This window comes from Gymnoscopelus microlampas (assembly GCF_963454915.1).
Source record: "Gymnoscopelus microlampas genome assembly, chromosome: 4".
Taxonomy (NCBI): Eukaryota; Metazoa; Chordata; class Actinopteri; order Myctophiformes; family Myctophidae; genus Gymnoscopelus; species Gymnoscopelus microlampas.
The window spans coordinates 49,876,815-49,895,936 of NC_139941.1; the positions used below are offsets into that span (position 1 = coordinate 49,876,815).

The window sequence follows — 19,122 nt, forward strand, 5'->3', positions numbered from 1 at the left end:
GTTGTCAAAAACACAATCTGCACAAAGAGCAGAAAAGTAAATTATTCTGAGAACTCTTTCTTTGTTCTTATGAGACCTCATTGACTTATTTTCTTCTTCATAATATCTTACAACTTAACTAAGGATATAGTAGCCTCCTTCAAATACAATGGAATAATGTATAGTCATGGTCAGTGTCCTGGTCAGTATCATGTCAGTATCATGGTCAGTATCATGGTCAGTATCATGGTCAGTATCATGGTCAGTATCACAACACAAATTAACGCATGAATTATTTACAAATGAATAATTTAACTTTTAAATATACTATAAATTATTCTCAACCTTTTAATACATAATTTTAATATATTCCCCTTTTAACCATTCATTTGTATCTCTAATTTATTTAATATATGTAAATTATAACCATCTCTAATGTATTTGATATAGTAAAGTATAACCATCCAGGTACTTGTAGCTAAAACAAACCATTAGTGTCTGAAGACACTCAAACCAAATGGTTTTCATGTCACAAAATAAGCAGAATGACCCTTTAATGTCTCACTATGCTGTAGCCCCTTTCGGGACCCTGTTTACCTTGTTTTGTATTTGGGAAGACGGTAACCAGGGTCCCTTGACGCTCAAAGCACTCTCTCTCATATTCGCGGGTACCACTGTCTCGTCTCGGGCTAATAGCTCGTCGCTGGGAAGTTGCAGAGATTTCTCAAAGGTACCAAAAAGAGCAATACTAAACCGCGGTTAATCTGCATTAATGCGCTCGGATCGGCGCTGCCGTTTAACATTTTTAATCATTTAGTAAAGCTAAATTTCCTCTCTCAAACAGTGCTCCACTTCCCATGTCCCGCCTCCCCGCGTTGTGATTGTCATGCAAGCATGTAGGAGCTCGCCAATCAGAGGCAGTACCTAGGACCATAGAGTTATGCGTAGGACGCGCAGCTTGTCAGTCACAACGCGGGGAGGCGGGACATGGGAAGTGGAGCATTGTTTGAGAGAGGAAATTTAGCTTTACTAAATGATTAAAAATGTTAAACGGCAGCGCCGATCCGAGCGCATTAATGCAGATTAACCGTGGTTTAGTATTGCTCTTTTTGGTACCTTTGATAAATCTCTGCAACTTCCCAGCGACGAGCTATTAGCCCGAGACGAGACAGTGGTACCCGCGAATATGAGAGAGAGTGCTTTGAGCGTCAAGGGACCCTGGTTACCGTCTTCCCAAATACAAAAAAGGTAAACAGGGTCCCGAAAGGGGCTAACTATGCTGCTGCCTCACTAACCAAGTCTAGCTAACTAGTTTAGAGCTTAGCATCTTGGTTAGCATTAAACCTCTTCATAAACATCACTAAGACGACAGTGTTGACACTAAAGTATGTTTAAAACATTAACACAACATTAACACAACCACTGGTTGTTTTTTATCAAGTATTTGGACTCAAACAAGCAAATAAAGTATGTTATGTAAACAGAATTGTCTTTGGTCTGTGGACTCTAATGTCTCATTAGCTCTGATGTATTATGGAAACGTACAATAAATGATGATTATTGTGTGTTTTCATACCAGTAAATTATCTATAATAAATGATTATTGTGTGTTTTCATACCAGAAGTTCTTCTTCACAGCAACCAAACAAAACCACTTGGCAGGAAGTGACGCTTACAGAACAGGAAGCAGTTCCTGAATATATAGAGTGTATTAAGTGTATTGTGCCCTCCAGTGGGAACAACATCTAACTACACCTCTAAATCACACATCTCTACACTTTGCAACACAGTCTATGGATGTCTCTATCATCTGTGAGATCCTCTGTGAGAGGAAATACTGCCTGTTGTGTCCTCTTTACATCATAATGCTACTTTTCTTGGCTTTATACGTTATGTTAAAATGAATACCATACTGGGAACAGATCCTCAGAAGCTGTTGTAAGCCAGCACTATAAGGGGAAAAGATAACCAAGTCATTCACATTACATGAATAACAACAATATTCCCAACCAGACAGACAGTTTTATATAATACAATAATGTATAATGTCATCATTCTAGTGCCAATTTTTATAAAGATTGAGAAACGGGGAAGAATTATTTAAAAAAAATATATATATTGTGCACCTCTAATTTGTATGAATTTACTCATGATATATGTAATATAATCATGATCAGACAGTGACAAAAAACAAACATTTAAATACACTTCAGCTCACTTTAAGCTCACTTTATATATAAAAATCTCAGGATCTCAGGATTTATCTAGTCCAATCAGATTGGGGAGTTTAATGAGACTATACAACGATTTGTTTTTATATAGAAAATAGGTCTTTAATTATGACCTTTATTGGAGGCTACAATTCCAAGTGTTTGAGAAACTTTCAGTGCTGATTTAGCCCATTTAGACGGGCAAGAATCTGTGTAATTTTATTTGGCTATTCCAAAATAGCAGATCTACAAGCTCATAGCCACCAAGTGCCGTGCTATGAGCTTGTAGATCTGCTATTTAAAAATAAATGGTATATATTTTTTAAAGAGAACATTTGTAACTCAAATCTTTGCATTGTTGGGAACGCATCTGTGTCACTTAAAATGTCTTTGGCTCGTTTGAAGAAAAAAACTGAAAATGTGTGCAAATATTTGAATATATATACACATTTTTAACTCAAATTCTTGCTTCGGGGGGTCCCTGGAACAAAATATTTTGAGATGAGGGGGTCCGCGGACAAATACATATAATTTTGGGAGGTCCTTGACATGAAAAAGGGTTGAGAACGACTGATGTATAGACCCCTTAACAGACGACGTCACACTGATAAGAACCAGTATGCGTGCAACCAGTATGCGCTAAATGAAACCCATTCTATCGCTCGCTAGGACGCGCCTCACTAGCCAACACACAACCGTCGGGGTGTGCTGAAACCAGCGCAGCCCGAAATAACAGATTGGGAATTGATTGCGTGAAACAATCACCTGTGCGTCCAGTCTCAATGTTAGTAAACAAATAATTGGTCTATAGCAACATACGTAAAAAAAAAAAAGAAAAATGTTAGGATTTAGAAGACATTTGTAGAATCCCCAGAAGCAAAGTTTGAGTTACAAATGTTTGCTTTAAAAAATACATATTCAAAGATTTGCACAAATTTTCACGATTGAAAAAAAATAGCAGATCTACAAGCTCATAGCGCGGCACTCGGTGCCGCGCTATGAGCTTGTAGATCTGCTATTTTTTCATGAATAGCCTAGGCCGTTACCGTGTGATGTACTGGAACAGCTCCTTGATCTCCGTGGAAACGGGCAGGTTGTCGTAGTCAGTGGGATGGTACGCCCCCTTCGCCCCGCCCCCCTCGCTCATCATCCTCATCCTCGTCTTCATCAGAGTCCTCCTCCTCCTCGGAATCCTCCTCCTGCTCTCGCCCCGCCCCCTCGTTAGGGCTCGTTATAGGAGGCCGGGCTGCCGTCCCATTGGCTCTTTGGCCTTCTGCTGTTGCTCCTCCCCTCCCCCCTCCTCCTCGTCAAACTCGTCGCTGCTGCTATTGGCCGCCACCATCAGGCCACGCCCTCTTCCTTTTCCCGCCGCCGGTTACTGTCTGAGACAAGAGAGACAAGACATGCAGGGGTTAATAGATTTAATTTATAATAAAATATAGGTTAGATTTTAATAACATCATTGGTTTTCAAATACAATGAAAATAGCAGATATACAAGTTTGCGTTGTGACGTGTTGTGAGCTTGTGCATCAGCTATTTGTGTTTAAAAATAAATACATCTCTACCGTGATGTGTATATGTGTGTGTGTGTGTGTGTGTGTGTGTGTGTGTGTGTGTGTGTGTGTGTGTGTGTGTGTGTGTGTGTGTGTGTGTGTGTGTGTGTGTGTGTGTGTTGTGAGTTCAGAAGGAAGCACGCACATCCAAAAAAACGTATCAGGTACTGAACCAAAACACACACATTAGAGAAAAAGAAGAGGAGGTCCACACACTGGTAGCTCCCAGTAGAACATGTATTAATAAGTTAGCACAACGTTCTGACCGCAAAGGGTCTTCATCAGGTCTGATACATTACATGGAATGATCAAAGGGTCTTCATCAGGTCTGATACATTACATGGAATGATCTTGTCGTTTGCTGAGAGCGTAACTTCTTCAACCCTTTTCTTGTCAGGGGAGGTCCCTTAGCCTTTGACCTTCCAGGGCCTCACTACAAGGCAGTAGTCTAGTAACCCTGATGGGGGGGGGGGGGGCTAACGGGTGCTACGCCTTGCCCAAGGGTGACCCCGAAACTATGTAAGGCAGGGGTGTTCAGCTCCCTGAGGCTTATACGAGCCGTAAATAAAGCAATAGCCAGCACTCCAGAGTCCAGAGTCCTTCTGGTACTTTTAATTCATCACTCAACTGCAGTGGGGGAAAAAGTACTCAACGGTTTTACTTAAATAAAACTATCAATACTGCAAAGCACTCCGTTACAAGTAAAAGTCCGTAATTAAAAATGTACTTGCGTATAAGTACAAAAGTATTGGTATCAAAAAGTACTTAAAGTACCAAAAGTAGAAAGTACTCATTATGCAGAAATGTTTTGAAATGTATAAACATCTTTTGAAAATAGCAGATCTACAAGCTCACAATGCGTCACATCGCGACGCATTGTGAGCTTGTAGAACTGCTATTTGGCCAAAAAGTAAAAGAGCTGAAGTGGTTAATGTATGTTTTGTAATAATAATCTAAATCTACAAAGTAACTAGTAACTAAAGTTTTCAAATAATTGTAGTGGAGTAAAAGTATAATATTTACCTCTAAGATATAGCGGACAGTATCTGTAGAAGTAATATGAAAAAAAAGTTTTGCACAAATCGGCCTCCTGGTGGCGCTCTAAAAGGCAGATGTGAAAAATGCTGGGCAAAGGTTTTTCCTTGGCCTCTAGGGAGTGTGCATGCAAAGTTTCACACAGATCGGTGCAGTTATAGGTACAAACACGAAACGGCCTGTTATAGCGCCACCATGAGGATGATTTGAAAATGTTGAAGTGGCATTTCTTCCTCAGCCTAGTGGGAATGTGCGTGCAAAATTTCACGGGAAAATGCTGCGTTGATAATTTGAGGCATTTTGTTCAAAACGAACCAATCCTGCAAACTTTGGAAGCCAATCTTAGCCAATCAGGATGGAATATGGAAAATTGGACAGATCTGTGTTGATCACATGACTATAGAGATACCGTGTACCGATTTACGTGAGGTTTGGACAAAATCTGTAGGAGTGATATCCAAAAATGTGTCTTGCACAAATTGGCCTCCTGTTGGCACTATGACAGGCCAATCTGAAAAATTCGGGGCAGATGTTCGGCTTTGGCATCCAGGGAGTGTGTGTGCACAGTTTCGCAGCGGCCGGGCCTGCGGTGCCGGAGAATAGCTGTTCACAGACAGACACACGGACGGACGGACAGGGTGCAAAATATACTCCCTCGTCATGCCTTTCGGCCTGGCGGAGACAATAATGGAGTGAAACAGGCTGAGTGTCAGGCTATGTGTTTGTGCTATTGTGGGGGGGGGGGGGGGGGGGATTGAATCGTTTACCTTTAATCTGTCCATGGCTATCATAGCCAACTGTTTCAGGTGAGAGGTACATGATTGGTCGGAAGTAGACTAATTAGATGTTGCTGTGCTTACGCATACGCACACACGCTCGCAAAATGAAGTGGTGCAACAAAACTGTAATTAAAACAAATCCTAGATCAACAAGTCCTTGATTAGTCCTAAAATAAGCTTTATTTAACCTTTGTTGGTGCTCATTTCACTGTGAAATGGAATAGATATATTCAAAGTGTCCTCATTGTCATGATATGTTTACATTGTCAAAGCGAGTCAAATAAAACAATGCATAAATAAATAAATAAATGTACAGTCAGTCTGTCAGGTTGTTCACATCAACATGTCTCTGTCTCTAGTAACTGCTGATGTTTAATAAAATAATAATCCTGATTGGCTGTTGAGTGAATCAGGAAGTGAAATTAAAGTTTGGGGAGTTTCCATTGAGAAGATTCAACCAACCCCACACACACACACACACACACACACACACACACACACACACACACACACACACACACACACACACACACACACACACACACACACACACACACACACACACACACACACACACACACACACAGTTTTAGCTTTTGTCAGTAGGAGGGGCAAGATTTTGTTGGAGGGGGGTGGGAGGGAGACAAAAGCTATGGAACTCTGACTGCTATTATTTTAAACTATGGAATTGGAAATAATAGATCATATTCACATGGCGGCCATTTTTGCATTTTGCATTGAAGAAACAGGGTGGCATTTCATTAACTTAATAGCAAAATGGCCGCCGTGTGAATATGGTCTTCAGAGACCACACCCCCTTGTCACCCTGCATAATAATACATATGTGCAGAGTAGACCAGTGGAGTGCTCCAGCATTTTATTTGGGTTTTCACTTCTGAAGAGACCAGATATTTTACTTACTGATTCAAGTTGTCCCGCTTTCTTTCTTTCTTTCTTTCTTTCTTTTTCTTTCTTTCTTTCTTTCTTTCTTTCTTCTGTTTCTTTTCAACAGAATCAGAATCATCTTCATTGTCACATCACAGGTTAAAGGTGTAAAGAAGTGGGTGAAATTATTTTTAGTGCAGCTCCATCGTTTTAGTTATTTTCAGAAAGAGAAAGACAAGAAGACGGGGGAGGGGCAAGGAGAGAATAAAATATGAATTAAACAAAGATATGTACATACGGTATGTACATGAGGAGACATAAGGTGCATAAGCAGCAGCTATACATGATATGTGCAAAAATCCAGACTGTCCTCTTTCCAGAAACAGATGATGTAACATCATATCTTTAATCTGATTGGCTGATTCTTCTGAACTAAAGAACGAGTCCTCCTTCATTCTCTTTCAGACTCCAGAACTTCTCTTTCAGTAAGCATTGTTTACTCTGATCTGTTTATTCTCATCTGTTTATTCTGATCTGTTTATTCTCATCTGTTTATTCTCATCTGTTTATTCTCATCTGTTTATTCCCATCTATTAAATTCAGTTCAGTGTTGATCAGTGATGATAAAGATTACAGCCACCCTCCTCATCCTCTCCTCTGTACTTCATGTCAAAGCGATCCCAGGAAGTAAGTACATTATATTTATGTTATTATATAATATATACATTTATATCTACTGTTATTATATAAAACCAAATAAGAACGATGCAAAATACAAACAAATGACACACATGCACGCACGCACACACACACACACACACACACACACACACACACACACACACACACACACACACACACACACACACACACACACACACACACACACACACACACACACACACGCACACACACGCACGCACGCGCGCGCACACGCACGCACACGCACACGCACACGCACACACACACACACACGCGATGTTAGCCTCTGTCAGTAGGGGGGGCAAGATTTTGTCGGGGTGGGGGGGGGGGGGCAAAATGGAACTCTGACTGGTATTATTTTACACTATGGAATTGGAAATAATAAACCATATTCACATGGTGGCCATTTTTTCATTTTGCATTGAAGAAACGGGGTGGCAATTCATTAACTTAATAGCAAAATGGCCGCCGTGTGAATATGGTCTTCAGAGACCACACCCCCTTGTCACCCTGCATAATAATACATATGTGCAGAGTAGACCAGTGGAGTGCTCCAGCATTTTATTTGGGTTTTCTCTTCTGAAGTGACCAGATATTTTACTTTCTGATTCAAGTTGTCCCCCTTTCTTTCTTTCTTTCTTTCTTTCTTTCTTTCTTTCTTGTGTTCCTCTTCAACATAATCAGAATCATCTATATTGTCACATCACAGGTTAAAGGTGTAAATATGCGGGTGAAATTATTTTTTGTGCAGCTCCATTTTAGTTATTTTCAGAAAGAAAAGAAGACGGGGATGGGGGGGGGTAAGGAGAGAATAAAAGATGAATTAAACAAAGATGTGCATACTGTATGTCTATGAGGTTATACACAAGGTACAGTATGTACATGAGGTTAGACATAAGATGCATAAGGTACAGCATGTAAATGAGGAGACATAAGGTGCATGAGCAGCAAATATATACTGTTCATGATATGTGCAATAATCCAGTCTGTCGTCTTCTTGGAAACAGATGATGTAACATCATATCTTTAATCTGATTGGCTGATTCTTCTAAACTACAGAACAGATCCTCCTTCATTCTCTTTCAGACTCCTGAACTTCTCTTTCAGTAAACATCTGTTTATTCTGATCTGTTTATTCTCATCTGTTTATTCTGATCTGTTTATTCTCATCTGTTTATTCTCATCTATTAAATTCAGTTCAGTTTTGATCAGTGATGATGAAGATTACAGCCACCCTCCTCATCCTCTCCTCTGTACTTCATGTCAAAGCGATCCCAGGAAGTAAGTACATTATATTTATGTTATTATATAATATAATACATTTATATCTACTGTTATTATATACAATTAAATTATATGAACAATGCACAATACAAACAAATTACATGCGCACACACACACACACACACACACACACACACACACACACACACACACACACACACACACACACACACACACACACACACACACACACACACACACACACACACACACACACACACACACCTGCACCATCACTGATCAAACATGTACTGTATCTCCTGTCAAGACCCTGAGCATGGTTCTTCTGTATCATGTCAATAAAACTGCCAATACTAGATTTTTCTTCAGACAGGATTAATCACATCTTTTCTGCTATGAAAATTATGTTCAGAACAGACACGCAAATAGAACAGAACAATACTACACAGGAATAAGGGCATGAGGAATAAGGATGATGAAGAGCTTAAATGTAAAACAGAAAGAAAAAGAAAGGGGGCTTTAATTACACTACACTGGAAAAACACCTGTATATACAGTATTGTAGTATAAACCATTCTGTATGAATTACTTTCATTATAAAATAAAAAACAAAAAAAACATTTGAATCTGTTTCAGTGAATAAAACGTTTGACAGGAAGTTACTTTTAATATCCAACCTTTCACTTCATATAAGAACCAAACATGCAGTGGTGTAAAGTAACTAATTACATTTACTCAAGTACTGTACTCATGTACAATTTTGAGGTACTTTATCTTTACTGGAGTATTTTCAATTTCCAGTACTTTAACTTCTACTCCACTACATCTCACAAGCAAATATTGTACTTTTACAATTATTTGTAAACTTTTGTTACTAGTTACTTAACAAATTTTACTTAGTTAATTTACAGATATAAATTATAACATTATAAAAAATACATTAAACACTTTAGCCCTATCTTATACCTAAGCTATTTGAAAATAGCCGATCTACAAGCTCACAACGCGTCGCATTGTGACGCGTTGTGAGCTTGTAGATCTGCTATTTTCAAACATTGTAGTACTTTTACTTTTGGTACTTTAAATACCTTTCTATAGCAATATTTTGTACTGTTACTCAAGTAATTTTTTTATTCCGGAATTTTACTTGTAACAGAGTACTTCTAAATTGCAGTACTGATACTTTAACTTATAAGTCAAATATTTGAGTACTTTTTCCACCACTGCAAACATGATTGTTTAACATGATGATTATGTGTTATTGTCACTGTGAAGAAGTTTGTTGTTGAATTTAAGGTCATCTTTGTTTTATTTCCAGTGTTCCATGAGGACATTTATGTCGTTGGCTGTTCAGACACAGTTAAAGACCCATATAAAGAGGACATGTATGCACTGGATGGTGAAGTGGTGATGTACGCAGACTTCAACAAAGGGAAGGTGGTGGAGCCTCAGCCTCCGTTTGTAGATCATATGTCCTACCCTGCAGGAGCTTATGATTATGCTTTGGGTCAGCAGGCGATCTGCAAACTCAACCTGGACACCATTCGCACTGCCTTGAAGAAACCACCAGTGAAAGGTACATGAATACTATGAACACAATAGTTATTAACTAAAACGGTTGAATATATTTAACATTAATAAAAATGTTTAAACATGTATATTAAGCATTTATGGTGAAATATTTTCTAAATATGTATTTCTAGTAAACATGAATATGTGCTCAAGGTGCTTTATTTTTTATTTTATTTAACAAATCTATGCATTAGTATGTACTTGTATTGTACTTTTAGTATTGTACTTTTACTCCACACAATTATTTGAAAACTTTAGTTACTAGTTACTTTGTAGATTTTGATTATTATTACAAAACATACAGTAACCACTTCAGCCCTATAGGCCATTTGAAAATAGCCGATCTACAAGCTCACAATGCGTCACTAATCACGATTTGATGCATTGTGAGCTTGTAGATCTGCTATTTTCAAAAGATTTGTATACATTTCAAGACTTGAAATGGGACATTTTGTATAATGAGTATTTCTTACTTTTTGTACTTTAAGTACATTTTGATGCAAATACTTTTGTACTTTTACTCAAGTACAATTTGAATTCCGGACGTTTACTTCTAACAGAGTATTTCTCTATATTACAATTTTTGATACTTTTAAGTAAAACATTTGAGTACTTTTCCACCACTGAAGGATGGTAGAGTGTGTTACTTTATGGTTGTTTCATTTATTGATCAATACAAAAAAAGCTCATGAGCTTGTAGATCTGCTGTCTGATGGGGTGGGCGTGGCCTATCACCTTGGGGGGTTGGTTTGAATCTGTGGGTGTGGCCAAACACTTGGGGGGGGGGGGGTTAAAATAATAATCCTATTTCAACTGGATGGGACCCCCCAAAATAATCTTATTTGAACTGGAGACCCCCCAAAATAGTAATATTGATTGACCTGGTATCCTATAGTTTCTTTGAGGCTCTTCATTGTTCTCTCTACTCTCTATATGTGACTATTTACCTTGTTTGCTGACTAGAGTCACTGATGGGAAAAGTACTCAAATGTTTTACTTAAGTAAAATAATCAATGCTGCAATCTAGAAGTACTCTGTTACAAGTAAAAGTCCTGAATTCAAGAATGACTTGAGTAAAAGTACAAAAGTATTTGCATAAAAATGTACTTAAAGTACCAAAATGTTTGAAAATAGCAGATCTACAAGCTCGTAGTGCGGCACCCTGTGCTGCGCTATGAGCTTGTAGATCTGCTATTTTCAAATAGCCTATATATAGTAGGTATAAAAAAGGGGTTATCCTGGAAATACATGATGGGGTCTGACAGACCACCGGCTTCGAATGCTATCCAGGTGCACCGACAGACAGACAGACAGACAGACAGACAGACAGACAGACAGACGAACAGACAACTGGACACATAGAGAAACAAAACTTAACTGGTAGCTCAATCTCATTGTATTTAAGATATTCAATATTCATTAAAAACATTTTAATGCTATATTTCACATCCTGAACCTATTTTAGACTACGTAGTGACATATTTGGCCGATAGGGGGCAGCTAGCCTAGTGTTGATATTATACAGATGATAATAAAACTGAACATTAATGACATGTTTAATTGTCTATTTCCAGATGGATATGTGTACTATGAGGCTCGCAGCTGTGTGTTTAACTCCAGTGAGCTGAAGGACATACAGTACATATGGTCATCTACTTTCGATGGTGATGAGATCTCCAGGTGGGACAGTAGAGCAGATCAGTATGTTGGATACACTGAGTTTGGTGTGAAGAACGCAGAGCGCTGGAATAAAGATCCTACAACACTGCGTGTGATGAGAGCAAACCGAGAGGCATTCTGCAAACACAACGCTGAGATCGATTACTCCTCTGTTCTGAACAAGAGAGGTGAGCTGATCTCAGAGCAGCACTCAACACTCATCACCTCATAAACTATAACATGAAATCACATGATTCTATTCAGAGATGATTAATGGTGTTAATATTGATCTGATAATGATTATAAAACATTACTTAATCTGCTGACAAACATTTCAGATCCTCTTAAACACTTAAAAGGAGTAGTTCACCCCAAAAATGACTTATTTTTCTATCAATTACGCCTTGAATTCATGGAGATATGTATGAGACAATAATTTGATTATCGGTGGAAAGATGCTAATGTATCCGGTAGGAGACTCAAAGGAGACTCTTTGAGTCTCCTACCGGAGAGACCGCCGGTCATCAAATTATTGTCTCAGGAATGAGACAAAAACTAAAAAAATCTCCATGAATTCAATGCTTCATGGGGTGTAACTGATAGAAAATAAGTCATTTTTGGGGTGAACTACTCCTTTAAGCCTGATTTATACTCTATCCTAACACGCTGTCACGCAGTGGAAATAGCAGATCTACAAGCTCACAACATGTGGTGTCACCATCGTACACCGAGTATAAATGAAACATATAGATCTATTTCTGAGTGTTTTCACCCTCATATAATGACCTGCCTGAAACAGAGACACCAGGATTAATGTTTTTAAATTAACTTTAAAAAGAACCATGCAGGCTAAAACACACCTCTTTACACTTCATTTCACCACCTGATGTTATATATTAATTATTGTCTTCACTAGTTTGTTTTGTATGTTTTGAAGTATTTAATATGTTTAAATTACTTTATATAAATGCATTCTACTTTGTAGAAAACTGTAGACTACTGTAGAATCTACAGTACTCAATGAAATGTTATTCTCTGGTGCCTGAATGGTCCTCTGGATCATTTGGATCACATTTGGATGATATACAATTGTTAATTATAATGACATGTTCCTATGACTGGTATATAATAATAATAATAATAATAATAATAATAATCTTATGTATCCAGTGGAGCCCAAAGTGAGACTGAAGTCAGAGACTCCCCCTCGTCGTGGTGAACACACTCACATGCTGAGGTGCAGCAGCTACGACTTCTATCCTAAAGTGATCCTGGTGACCTGGTGGATAGGTCAAGAACCTTTGACCTCTGGTCTCTCCTCTACCGATGAGCTGTCTGATGGAGACTGGTACTACCAGTACCACTCCTACCTGGAGTACACACCCAGGTACACACCTAACAGACACCTATACATAGAAATACACAACTAATAGACACCTCTACTTGTACTACCAGTGTGTGTGTGTGTGTGTGTGTGTGTGTGTGTGTGTGTGTGTGTGTGTGTGTGTGTGTGTGTGTGTGTGTGTGTGTGTGTGTGTGTGTGTGTGTGTGTGTGTGTGTGTGTGTATTACAGATCAGGAGTGAAGATCACATGCATGGTGGAACACCCCAGCCTGACCGCGCCTATCAAGATGGACTGGGGTCAGTTACTGTAATCTAGTGCAGGGGTTCTCAACCTTTTCAGGCCGCGACCCCCAAAATAATGATATTATTTCCCGCGACCCCCCGCGTGCACGCGCGCGGTCCCGTTCGCGCGCGCGAAGGTTATTTAATTATAATAGGCTATTTGATAATTGTTTATTATCAAAACATTTTCGCAAAAAGTGGGTAAATTGAGTAAATTAACTGATAAAACATGAATTAATGATAACATAAAAAAAAAAAATTGTTAATTTTTTTTTTTTTTTTTTTCCAAATTCGCCAAAATATCTGGCGACCCCCCCAAATTATTTGGCGACCCCCCTGGGGGTCGCGACCCCCAGGTTGAGAACCACTGATCTAGTGTAATCTACTGTAAAAATAGCAGGTATAAAAGCTCATAGCACGGCACCGAGTGCCGCACAATCAGCTTGTAGATCTGCTATTTTTGAAAAATCGTGAACATTTGTGCAAATCTTTGAATATATATATTTTAAAGCAAACATTTGTAACTGTCAAATGTCTCTCAACATATGTCTTAATTTTTCTGAAAAAATATATCAGTGGTGCTCAAACTTTTTCTTGTCAAGGACCCCCAAATTGATATGTTTTTGGCCGCTGATCCTCATCAAAATATGTTGTTCCAGAAGAAAATGTTTGAGTTAAAAATGTTGTTTAAAAAATAAAATATATAAATTATATTCAAACATTTGCACAAATGTTCAAGATTTTTCAAAAATACCAGATCAACAAGCTCATATGAGCTTATTGATTTGATAAAAGCAGATTAAAGACCAGATTGATTTGATAAAAACAGATCAAAGACCAGATTGATTTGATAAAAACAGATTGAAGACCAGATTGATTTGATAAAAGCAGATTAAAGACCAGATTGATTTGATAAAAAACAGATCAAAGACCAGATTGATTTGATAAAAGCAGATCAAAGAGTCATCATGGTTTTATCAATGTGAAAACAAGACCGTTTTCTAAGACAGAACAAGCGCTGATGTTCTTTTTTACAAACTGCCTCACAGTTCTGAGTCTATGACTCTGTCCCAAGATACTTTCTGCACATTCCACAGCCTGGTTTATAATCATCATAGTAAAAGGTTGATTCATGTCTTCTAAAATCTATCATCATATCCTTTGTTTTGGATGTATTTAGCTCTAAGAAGGACATGTCACATCAGGTGACAAACTCCTCAAGGACTGGACCAATAGGGTTGGACTCATTATTACTGAACAGACTCACAATGACTGTGTCGTCTGTTTATTGTTTATTGTGTTTGGTTGTTGTAGCTTATTGTCAGATGACTCCATGTCAGAGTCTGTGAAGAACAAGATGTTTTAATCTACTGATATGATATAATATAATATAATATAATATAATATGACATAATTGTATTGTCAGATGACTCCATGCCAGAGTCAGTGAAGAACAAGGTGGCCATGGGAGCATCAGGTCTGGTTCTGGGTCTGGTCTTGTTCCTGTCTGGATTCATCTACTTCCAGTGGAAGAAACGAGGTGATTAGCATGTTCGATTAACATGTTTTTAACATGTTTCATTAATTATTATACTACCAGTGGAACAAATGAGGGCAGATCAACAGAGGATCACATGACATGTGGAACCCTCACAGAAATGCAAACAAACAAACAAACAAACATGTAAAGCCACAACCTAAACTGGTTTATATTGGTTAACTTTAGAACCAGTTTAGATAACCTAGTTAGAGGTCAATGTGTGTTCTATGTTGTCACATTTAGCTTTAATACATCAGTGTTACATTTAGAGTACACACAATACAGTACATATGATTTATTTGTGTGTCTGCTTTAACTGTCTCTCTTCTTCTTCTATCAGGTCGTATTCTGGTGCCGACAACCACTGATGATCTTTAGACTCCTCCCACACACCCAGGTTCACTTCCTCTTTCTTTTTACTGAACTTTTTTTCTTTTTGTTTATGTATAAAAGTGTATAAAAGTAGAAAACACACACAAAACAACATGCTTGTGTAAGAAGTGAAACAACTAGCCTGGTAAACCATCCTGGTCGCGTGAATTTACATTATCATGTGTGTTCTGCTTAATTTATTATAATAATGAATCTAATAATCAAATGATTTGTTGTATCAGACAACACTGATGATAATGTGGTCAGATGAGGGGGGGGGGGTTGTGTGTGTCTTCATCAGTTTGATGAACCGCACACACTAATTGGGACTCCCTCTTCCTTTGGTGTGTCGCCCAGGTGGCGCCTAAACCCTGACCTTTAACCTCACATAAACTATATCTATAAACCTAACCCTAAACTTACTAATAACTTGTTCATGATCTATTAACCATTTATAGCATAGTTTTAAATCATTAAATCTTTAACCATTAACACACATTTAACAAGTCTTGAATAACACATTAACTAATAATTTGGGAATGATTCATTTACTATTATAAGGGAATGTTATTCTAAAGTGTTAACATGTTCACACAGTTAATACATTCTGATTCTTAATGGTTTATTGTCTTTTCACAGAACACCTGGGTGTGTTTTCAGAGAAGCAGAGAGTCATCCCTGGTGGAGAGAGGAGGAACTACATGTGTGTCCATTCAGCTTTTAAATACTCATAACAGCAGCACAATGATGACATCATCAACCTTTTTCACTAATGTGTACTTGAAACAATCAAAAATCCTAATTGGCTAGCTAAGGCTAACTATAATTACTGTCTTTTCCCGGTGTTTCGCCCAGGTCGACGTGGTTTTGAGGTGAGGTTAAGGTTAGGGTTAAAGTTAGGTTTATAGACATAGTTTATGTGAGGTTAAAGGTCAGGGTTTAGTAGGGGTGTCACGATTCACTTACCTCACGATTCGATTCAAAATCGATTCCTAGGGTGCCGATTCGATTAAAATTGCGATTCTGCGATTAATTGATATTCGATTCGATTCTGCGATTTATTGCGATTTTCTAGAGTGCCGATTCGATTAAAATTGCGATTCTGCGATTTATTGCGATTTTCTAGGGTGCCGATTCGATTAAAATTGCGATTCTGCGATTAATTGATATTCGATTCTGCGATTTATTGCGATTTAAAAAAAAATAAAAAAAAAATAAATAAAAAATCGATTTTAATATTTTGAATCGATTTTTAAAATCGTGGCATTAAGAATCGCGATTTATTCATGAATCGATTTTTTTTGACAGCCCTAGGGTTTAGGCGCCACCTGGGCGACACACCAAAGGAAGAGGGAGTCCCAATTAGTGTGGGCGGTTCATCAAATTACTTTGTACAGTTTCTGTCTTCAGAAAACACAAACATAATATTTCAGTTCTACACTATATTGAAACATTAAATAAATGATCACACGCACACACACACACACACACACACACACACACACACACACACACACACACACACACACACACACACACACACACACACACACACACACACACACACACACACACACACACACACACACGTTCTTCATAACATATATAATATTAATATCCATCTGAATGGAAGTCAGTCAACCATGTTTGTGAAAAAGGTTTTATTATTTTATAATTGACCATAAGTCATTTATTATTATGTAATCATTGATAATGTGTGATAATTAATGTGTTACGATCATCATGACATCACTATTTCCCTGTGATGGTGGACCTGGTCCTCTAGGGTGGTCTGAGGTGATGGGTGGACCTGGTCCTCTAGGGTGGTCTGAGGTGATTATTTATCTTTCCGTTTTTCAGCTCCACTGTTGTGTTTCTATCCGTTCCTTCCCCCCTGGGATCTGGGCCCCTGATCATGAATGGTTTGAAGTTCAGATGTTAGATTTTGGCTTTAATTTGCTTGGTTTGAATGGAATGTCACAATATCAATAAAGGAATGAGAAAACATCATTGTGCCTCATGTTCTCTTACATTTCACTGCAGGTGGGTTGCCAATTTCAGCCAATCAAGAGAGAGCGCCCATTTACAAAATAGAGCTATTTAACACTGTTACGAACAAACACTCTATATTAATGATTACTATCACAATATAGAGCTATTTAACACTGTTACTGAACAAACACTCTATACATGTACGGGTTGTAAATGGAGAAAGTGCCAAAACCAGAAATTCCGCCATGACTCTCGTGACAGACAAGCGTCATGTGAACCATGACTAGCATTTTTAGATAAAGTCCCTCAGTTTGACTGTTGCGATGTGACACTATTGTGAGCATGTACTGTATAGCTATTTTTTATTTTATTTTTTATTGTGAAGTCTGTCTGAAGGATGTTTTTGTGTTATCCTTTTAGCCGTGCTGTTTACATTTATGACTATAGGGATGAACAGATATGGACAGTCTTGGCCGATAGTCGATACCGATGTTTAAAATAACAATTTAGCTGATACTGATACCGATATTAATTTGTTTAGTTTTTGGTTGTATTATTTCCCCCTTTTGAGCCAGGGAGACAGATAAATCTTCATTATAAGAAATAACTGTTCAGAATCTGCAGAAACACAACATAATTGCCTCCTAACTCCAGTAACTTTATTTTTTGCCGATACCGATGTTGACCGATAGTGGCCAATATTGTCTGATACCGATATGTGGCTGATATATCGGTGCATCCCTATTTCTGACTAATAAAGTATTGAATGGATCAAATCAATGTGACCTGATGACGAGGACAAAGTGTGTGTTCCTCACAAGGCCAGAAACAGACCAGAAAGAAACCAATTGACAATTATTTTAGACATGGGTTATAATTTAATTAAAATTGGGACAGCCCCACTTAATCCAAGACACAGCTTGGAACACATTCATTACAAAGATAAAGATCGGGACTTTTTTTTAACAGAGAGGGAAATAATATAGTTTATGGGCCTGAGTCTGTGGAATAATTATTAGTCTGACAGAAAAGTCACTGATATGTCTAGTGTGATTATGAGCCTCCATGTTGACCTTACCTGGGACTGCCAGCAGAGGGCAGCAGAGTCATGCTCTGCTCTGCTGCACCAGTAATCAGTGACATGAGGTGGAAAGTAAACAATTACATGTACTCAATTACTGTACTTAAGCACCCTTTCAAGGTGTTTTTACTTTACTGGAGTATTTCCAGTTTTCAATACTTGTACTTTTACTCCACAAAAATCATTATTTACATAAACATACATTAACCTCTTCAGCCATATACGTAGGCTATTTGAAAATAGCCAAATATTTGAATACATTTTAACTCAAATCTTTGCTTCTGGGGGTCCCTGGAACAAAATATTTACAGATGTTTTTTTTTTTCTCATTTTGGGAGGTCCTTGGCCTGAAAAAGTTGAAGAACCACTGATATATAGCAACATAAGTAAAAGTTCCTTTGGCTTTTAAAAAATAGCAGATATACAAGCTCATAGCGCGGCACTCGGTGCCGCGCTATGAGCTATTTTTTAAAAGCCAAAGGAATCTATAAATGACACACATGATGCGTCCCTAGTCTTAATGGGTTAACCTCCTGCAGCCCAGGTGTCTGGTCATGGTGAAGGTGTCCAGTATCACTGACACCATGCTGTGGTCATAGCAACGACCCCATGACCCCCCTCCTATCAGCCGGTCAGCAGAATATCATCTGTAGAACCTTTCACCATTGCATTGTTCTTAATTAACCCATTAAGACCGGGACGCATCCATGTCATTTTTACATTTCTTTGGCTAAATGGTAAAAGGTAAATAATGGTAAATGGTGCATTTATAAAGCTCTTTTATCCAGAGCTCTTTACATAGATTGTTCATTACATTCATCCATTCACACACACATTCATACACCGATGGAGGAGGAAACCATGCAAGGCACCAACCTGATCATCTGGAG

General features: G+C 38.2%; 1 protein-coding gene across 4 annotated transcripts in view; it reads left to right on the forward strand.

Annotated features, from left to right (window-relative positions):
* LOC311042947 (H-2 class II histocompatibility antigen, E-S beta chain-like) overlaps positions 1-19,122 on the forward strand; it is a 133,023-nt gene that overhangs the window by 94,936 nt on the left and 18,965 nt on the right. Inside the window, exons 1-10 of one of the 4 annotated variants that reach the window (XR_014600560.1) lie at positions 7,047-7,130; positions 8,343-8,426; positions 9,709-9,966; positions 11,537-11,809; positions 12,792-13,008; positions 13,195-13,262; positions 14,674-14,787; positions 15,128-15,184; positions 15,799-16,156; positions 16,286-16,743. Coding sequence is in view for 3 of the 4 variants with exons in the window: in XM_084054054.1 (XP_083910180.1) it covers positions 8,360-8,426; positions 9,709-9,966; positions 11,537-11,809; positions 12,792-13,008; positions 13,195-13,262; positions 14,674-14,787; positions 15,128-15,165 (1,035 nt within the window). In the remaining variant the exon portion in view is untranslated. Of the gene's footprint in view, positions 1-7,046; positions 7,131-8,342; positions 8,427-9,708; positions 9,967-11,536; positions 11,810-12,791; positions 13,009-13,194; positions 13,263-14,673; positions 14,788-15,127; positions 15,185-15,798; positions 16,744-19,122 lie in introns of those variants that run through there. The other 3 variants (XM_084054054.1, XM_084054055.1, XM_084054056.1) reach the window with 3 other exon arrangements.